A 7,943-nucleotide genomic window follows, 5' to 3' on the forward strand; every position below is an offset into this window, starting at 1 on the left:
GGTATCACCTATGAATGTTTGATACAGCTCATTAGTGAAGCCATCTGGCACTAGAGTTCTCTTGGTGGGAAAGTTTGAAATAGGAATTTAATTTCTCTAATGTATTTTCTATTGCTTCTTGTTTCACTCTTGGTAATTTGTGTCTTTCAAGGAATTTGTCCATTTTGTCTAAATGTTGAACTTACTGGCATAAAATTATTTACAATATTCCCTTGATATCCTTTTAATGGCCGCAAGAACTGTAGTAATATGCCCTTTTTTGCTCTTAATATTGGTAATTTATATCTTTTGTTGATCAGTTCACCTAAGGGGTTATCCCTTTTACTAGTCATTTGAAAGAACAACTTTGGGTTTCACTGGTTTTCTCTATTGTTTGCTCATTTTCTATTTCATTGATTTCTGCAATTATATTTATTTATCTCCTCCTACCACTTTGGGGTTCGTTTGTTTTTTTTACCAGCTTCTTAAGGTAGAAGTTTAGATTATTGACTTTAGGCCTTTCTTTTCGCTAAAGCACTGTTTTGGCTGTGTTTCATAAATTTCGATATTTTGTTTTCAATAACATTTAATTCGAAATATTCTCAAATTTCCCTTGTAATTTAATTTTGGTCTGTAACTTTTCTAAAAATGTGTTAATTTTCAAACATTTGGAGGTTTTCCAGTTAACTCTTGTTTAATAATTTCTAATTTTGTTATGGTTAGAGAACTCACTGTGTGTAGTTTCAACCCTTTCAAATGTTTTATGTCCCAGCATTATGGTCTATTTTGGTAACTAATCCCTGTGTATTTGAAAAGAATGTATATTCTGCTGTTCGTGGGAATATTATACTATAAATGATAGTTTAGATTGGTTGACTGTTTTTCAAATCTTCTATATATTAACTGATTTTTTTTTTGTCCTTGTTCTCTGAAAGATGATTGTTGAAATCGCCAACCACAATTAGTTTCGTCCATTTCTCTTTTTAATTCTATCAGATATGCTTCATGTATTTTGAAGCTCTATAATTATATGCAAATATGCTTGGGATTCTTATGTTTTTTTAATGAAGTGCTTTCTTTTATTATTATGAAATCTCTCTCTCTGTCTCTGATAATATTTCTTGTCCTAAAGTTGCTAATATTCCAGACGTAAAGTGTAAAGAATGTTGAGGTTTGTTTGGGCAGGCAGTTAAGTTACTGTGGGGTCAGCTTGCTCCTGTTGAGACTTGTTTTTAATGTTTGTTAGGGTGGGGTATAAAGTAGTCTTTAATTTAGGGCAGTAGTTCTCAAACTTTTCGGTCTCATGGCTCCCTTAAACTTTTAAAAATTATTGAGGACTTCAAAGAACTCTTGTTTATATGGGTTATATCAATATTTATCATGTTAGAAATGAAAACTGAGAAGTTTTATAATATTTACATACTCTTTTTTTAAAGTTTACACTTTTTAAATTTATAATTTTAAATTATAATAATAAACTCATTACATGTTCAACCCTCTTAACCATGTTCTTACTTATTTAGAGTTTTAATTTCCTCCCAACCACAAATAAGCATATAAAATTTTGACATGCCTTGTGGAAAATGTTTCTCTCTCTCAAGGATGAGAAATCAATAAAAGAAATGAGAATTCTGGACTTACTTCTAACCAACATGAAAGAGGCAGTGGGGATTGTATTTGTATTGTGTTGTACTTGTATTGTACCTTCCCTGTGGAAATACTCGTTTTCTTGATATGGAAATGGAATTGTTCTCCTTTTTTGTGCCCTGACCATATGATAATTATTGTACTTAATACTTGGCTTTTGCTTTATACTTTGAATGTCACTATGAAATATACTTTTGGTTGATCTTAAGCCTTTTCTGGCTCTAGGTGGGTTTGTTGTTTGCTTTTGGACACTTGAGAGGTTCCCGCTGCTTATTTATTTCCATCTTACCCCTGTGCGCCTCTTTCCATCTGCTGCTTCTGTGTGTACACTTTTATCAGAGACCATCAGCAATCTCCCTCTTTAGCCGCGTTGATTTCTTTAACAGTTTTTTCTGTTCTCTTCTTCATTAAGATGACTAATGATCATGCTACCTGAATTTAATGTTTTAGAATTTCCTAAGCCTTCCCCATCGCCCCTTTGGAACCTTCTACTGAATTTTAAAGTCTTCATTCCCTAGATTGAGAAAATAAAAAAATAAAAATAATGGAATATCATGTCATATTTATGTATATTTTCTCTGATTGTTGTTAATGTTGTTGTTATTAGTGTTATAATAAATCCTAAGTGACAATCCTTTGACAGCTCCTAAAGAACAATTTCTTTCTCCCACATTAATTAATTTGCTTGCTCAACAAATATTATTGAGTACCTACTAGGTGCTGGGGGAAATGCAGTGAACAACACAGCCAAAATCTGCCTTCGGGGATGTAATGTACAGCACGGTGACCATAGTTAATGCTGTATTGCCTATTTGAAAGTTGCTAAGAGAATAAATCTTAAAAGTTCTCATCACAAGAAAACATTCTGTAACTATGTATGGTGACGGATGTTAACTAGACTTACTGTGGTGATCATTTTGTAATATATACAAATATCAACTCATTATGTTGTACACCTGGAACTCATGTAATGTTGTATGTCAATTATACCTCAATAAAAAAAAAAAAAAGAAAGTTGAGGAAATTAAAAACAAAACAAAACAAAAAAACTTCTGCCTTGGAATTTACATTCTAGCTGGAAGAGACAAGGGGAGCAAATAAACACTATCTAGTTATACCAAGTAGTAAAAAGTGCTCTGGAGAAAAATCAGAGTAAAGGATATAAGGAGTGTCTGTTGGGTTGTTCTCATATAAAGATATGTTGGGGAATGCCTCGGTGACATTTGATTTGAGACTTGAAAGAAGTAGAGGGAGCCAGGTGGATTTATGTGGGAGAATGGTGTTCCAAACAAAAGAACAGCAAGTGCAAAGGCCCTGAAGCACTCATGTTACATAAACATAATACTAATGCTTGGTATGTTTGAAGAATTGCAAGAAGGCTGATGTAGCTGGAGTGCAGTGACTGGGGGAGAGTGGTCAGAGATGAGATCAGAGGGGTAGTGAGTGCTGGATATGAAATGCCATAAAGGCCTCGGGGGAAGGGCTTTTGCTGACATCACATCCCACGTTTCCCAGTACTTCCTACATCACCACCTAGGTGCTCCCTGCTGTTCAGAACTCTGTCCCATATAGCAACTCCTCTCATTGAGTCTTCAAATGTATGAAAGAGAAAAACTGACAGCAGAGTAAATCAAGACCTGATTAGAGACAATATTTAAGCAGAATTGAAGTTTCCATGAGATGATCAGATATTGCGTGTTCAACCTCACTATTGCCCTATTCAGAGAGCCTTCAATGAGTTAATTTCAAAGTAGAGGCTACCCATGGTGGTTGAATTGAATCGATGTGTCTTTATAGTAGGAGCTCCATAGAAATCTAGTAAACCTCGTGACAGTACATAAAAGTTACCAGTAGAGGTCATACCTTATTAATATTTTTGCATCCTCTTTTCTACAAGCATATAGATTAATAAAGAATTGTTACTTAATCCACTGAAATAAATTCAGTAAAATTTTATCTTGGGTTGTTAGGAGTGGTCTGTTGGCTACCTTGTACAAATTATCAACTACCAGGTAAAAAATAAATACTGTATTAATGAAATATATCTACCATTAAAACCACATTGAGCATTCTAAAACGTGTATATAGATAGATAGATAGATAGATACATATATATTTTCTTGCATCAGCATACATATATGTATCTATACATATATAGATTCTTGCATCAGCATATGCATTATGAAAATACATTGTTCAAGTCTATAGAAATTCATATATGGCATGTCCAGTTGTTTATAGATAAGTGAGAACTTACATAAAATAAGTATAAAACACTGATGGAAGTTCTTATCAAAAGATTGTCTTCTCTTTCAAGGAAATGGGTCCTGACGAATATGAAGAGATGGAAGAGGAAGAAGAAGAGGAGGAGGAGGAAGACGATGACGATTCGGCAGATATGGACGAATCTGATGAAGATGACGAGGAAGAGAGACGAAGGAGAGTCTTTGATGTTCCCATTCGCAGGCGCCGCTGCTCTCGCCTTTTCTAGCAAGGATCTGCAGGCGGGAAGCACTGGCATGAATCCAGTTTGTTAAGTAGATTTCTCAATAATGTAAATAACTAAACTGTTCTCAGCACATAGCAGGAAAACTAGCATGAAATGTTGTTCCAGGTCCTGGGTTCTCTGCGACACTGCATTAGGAATTGGATTGTTTTGGTTTGCTTTGTGTTTCTGAGGTAGAGGAGGAAATGGGAATCTTTTTTTTCTTCTTTTTTTCCCCCTCTTTTAGAAGTCCATGGGTGAATATTCTCTAGCTAAAGAACAGACATTGCTTTGCTTTAAAAGATTTTATACTTCTACAGATAGGGAAATGGGAGGGAACTGTTTTGAATAAGGATTTTTAAATGTAGCAGAAATACCTACACAGGGATAGAGAGAAACTATGTGACTGAATGATTCTGTGAAAAGACTTCTTGCAGTTGTGAATTATTTAGAAATGAACAGAATTTGTAATTAGGCTAATCCATTTAGTGATTCCTATATATTTTGTACTCCCGGGGAACTAATTGACCTAATAGTTTGAATGCTAGTTGTTTGTCCTTTCTTAGACAATCTGTCCTTGAATTTAAAGTTTTCATCACTACAACCTCGAACTTAAAGTCTTTATCACTATGACCTTGGCCTTGCATTCAGTCTTCAACTCTACCAACCTTGAATTTAATTTAAAACCTTCAACATGACAACCTTGAATTTAATTTAAAGTCTTTAGTGCAATGACCTTTTTTCATATTGTTCACAGATGCATCGTTTTCGAAACGTGTGTAAAACTATGTGTTGTGTGGTTTATTAACAGAAGAATCTTCACGATGTCTCATGTAGTCTAAATCTGTAAATACTGCTTCTGTTTTGTTTCTCCTTTATACACTTGACTGTCTAACTTTGTGATAAGTGACATGAATTTTTTGTTAAGTATAAACATGAATTTTTTTGTAATTATACAATTAAGAGTTTGGAATGACATCCTCCAAGTGGCAAAAACTCACATTTTAAAAACGAATTTTGGTTCTGATCCTGTATTTTGTGTAATTGCCTATTTTCCATAAATTAATATTAATCAGCCTTTGCACCTTTCCATCTTAAGATGGGAAATGAAATTGAAATTCATTGTCCTGTTGCCAGAGGCCCATTCAAAGTCATTTCCTGGCTTTGACTCTACCCTGTCATATGCTCTACTTTCTGTTTTCTGCAAGAATAGTTCTTTTGTAGGGAAAACTGTAGGAAAAGGGAAGTATATGCCGGTTAAGCAGCTGCCCCCAGGGACTATGAAGACCCTTTCATATTGTCTCGTGTCAAAATGTTCTGAAATGGAGTAAGTAGTTTTTCCTGCTTATTTTTTAATTTTATCATCAGTCTACCAAATCCTTCTATTATGCCTATCTCTCCCTTTAAAAAAAAAAAAAAAAAAGCCAACCTACTGAGCTTTAAAAAGAGAAAGTTTCCCAGTAAAGCAATAATTTAAAACTAGTTAATGTGGAAAGTTAAAGCTGGTCCCAGCATCCCTTGCCATTTTTGCTTCTTTGTCTTTTCTGGCTGACCTCTCCTCTCTATTCACAGAATACTCAGGATGCCCCACATCTCCCCTGCAACCCCATTCAATTCTTGCTTCTCAGAATCCTTCAGGCTTATTTATCCTCTCATTTAAATTCACTTTCTCTTAGCATGTTGAATGAATGCCCTCTCATTCATACCAAGGTATGATTGATTGGTTGACAACATGCTCAAGTGTTGTATTTCATTGGCAAGAATGTGCATTCACACATAAAAGGGATCTAATGGTTGACCAGCCTAAGCTTTTGTAGAGCGAAGCCCAGGTATAGTGAAGGCGGAGGTCCCTTGAGACCACTATCTATCTTTCACTCATTTGTCTAAAGCTTGATGTATCAGTTAGGATGAGACAGATACTTAAATGAACAGCAGCAAATAGTTTAGGGGTTATTTTTCTCTTGTGAACACTCAGGGGTGACTAGTTGAGGACTGATACAGTGGCCCAGTGGTGTCATCATTTGCAGATTCCTTCCAGGTTTCTGTTCTGCCATCCTTTCACAAGGCTTTAATCATAAAGGTCACCTCGTGGTTGCAAGATGGCAGCTGCAGTCCTATTATAACCCAGGAAGGGTGATGAGAAAAGGGACCAATTAAATGGAAAGTAAAGTCAAACATAAGGCTGGAGAGGTAAGCCAACCAGGTTTCCAACCGTCCTGTGAACAGGTAGAAAAGTGGGGGAGGGGGTACACGTAAGGACAGTGATGCAGAAATTAACACGGGCAGCATGGAGACCTGGTGTGAAGGACTTGTAATACTCCAAGTAAGACATGCTACCGGCTTGAATTAGAGCATTAGCAGTGGGAGTGGACTGAAAAGACAAAACCGATATCTACATGATTATGTAGGAGTTGGTGATTAGATGTGAAAGAGTGGAAGAAATCAAAGTTGATTCCCAGGTTTCTGGCTTCATTTATGAAAAACAAAGTTTGCAGGAAATGCAGTTGGACACTGGAGATGAAATTTGGACACATTTTGAATTCAAGAAGCCTGTAGGACACACTAGTTCCAGCTGTCAGGTATGAATATGAAAACTGAGGGAGAGTGGTCAGGAATGGAGAATATAGATTTGCAAATTACCTGCAAATGCACATCCCCAAGGTAAAACCAAGCAGATGCAGTGTTCTCACCCAAGGAGCACAGAGCAGTGGTTCTCAGTCCAACCTGGCAACACCAGATTTATGAGAGGTAGTGGAAAAGGCTCAAGACTGAAAGGACGGGGCACCTGGATGGCTCAATGGGTAAAGTTTCTGACTCTTGATTTCTGCTCAGGTCATGATGTCACAGTTTGCGAGACTGAGCCCTGCATTGGGCCCTGTGTGACAGCGAAGAGCCTGCTTGGGATTCTCTCTCCCTGCCTCTCCCCCACTCATTCTCTCTCTCTCTCTCTCAAAATAAATAAATAAATAAATGTTAAAAAAAAAAAAAGCCTGAAAGATCAAGAAACTGGAAGCAAAACCAGGAGAGGGTGGCATCTCAGAATCCAAGAGTTACAAGGAGGCAATAGCTAATAGGATGCCTATGAGATAATGCATGTGAAAGAGTTTAGTAAACAAGGAAATACATGTATTTGCTGTCTTTTTTTAAGGTCTTTATTTATTTTGAAAGAGAGTGCAAGTGGGGGAGGGGCAAAGAAAGAGAGAGACACAGAGAGAGATTCAGAATCTGAAGCAGGCTCCAGGTTCAGAGCTGTCAGCACAGAGTTGGACCAGGGCCCAAACTCACGAACCGCGAAATCATAACCCTAGCTGATGTCAGACGCTTAACTGAGCCACTCAGGCGCCCCTGTATTTGCTGTTTTCAGCAGACGCATTTTAAATATCAAAGCAAGTCTTGGTTTGAGACTCCCATTTCTAGAGAGGAAAACCAAGATTTGGGCACCACCAACTGAAACTCCTTCCCTGACATCCAAAAGCCATCAGGATCGTGGTAGAAAGCACATGTCATAATCAGTTATATGATTTCCCTACTTAAATGGTATCTCATGCACTTACGAAAAAAAAGGAGACTCAGGCTGCAGCAGGGTTGGAGAACCTGACAGCCAGGCCAAGTGGGGGCTTGGCATGGGCACAATAAAGTTTTTTGAAACATTTTATTTTTTTTAACGAACGGAAAATCTGAAGTCATGGACTTTTCATATATTTGTTTCCTAAAACAAATCAGAGGAGGACATAAACTTTCCGTTTCTGGGGTTTTAAAGATCTTAATCTATTCGTGGCCACGGTCTTTTTTCTGAATCTGGGCGGGTGGCCTGAGTCACCCTGCGCGCAGT

General features: G+C 37.0%; 1 protein-coding gene across 1 annotated transcript in view; it reads left to right on the forward strand.

Annotated features, from left to right (window-relative positions):
* Positions 1-5,138, forward strand: part of FBXO3 (F-box protein 3) — a 32,075-nt gene extending 26,937 nt beyond the window's left edge. The window contains exon 11 of the mRNA XM_025928048.2: positions 3,944-5,138. Coding sequence (XP_025783833.1) covers positions 3,944-4,117 — 174 coding nt within the window. The 3' untranslated portion in view covers positions 4,118-5,138. The remainder of the gene's footprint in view (positions 1-3,943) is intronic.
* The last annotated feature ends 2,805 nt before the right edge of the window (positions 5,139-7,943 follow it).

The sequence above is a fragment of the Puma concolor genome, chromosome D1 (assembly GCF_028749965.1).
Source record: "Puma concolor isolate L17-30 chromosome D1, mPumCon1.1.hap2, whole genome shotgun sequence".
In the NCBI taxonomy this organism is placed as follows: domain Eukaryota; kingdom Metazoa; phylum Chordata; class Mammalia; order Carnivora; family Felidae; genus Puma; species Puma concolor.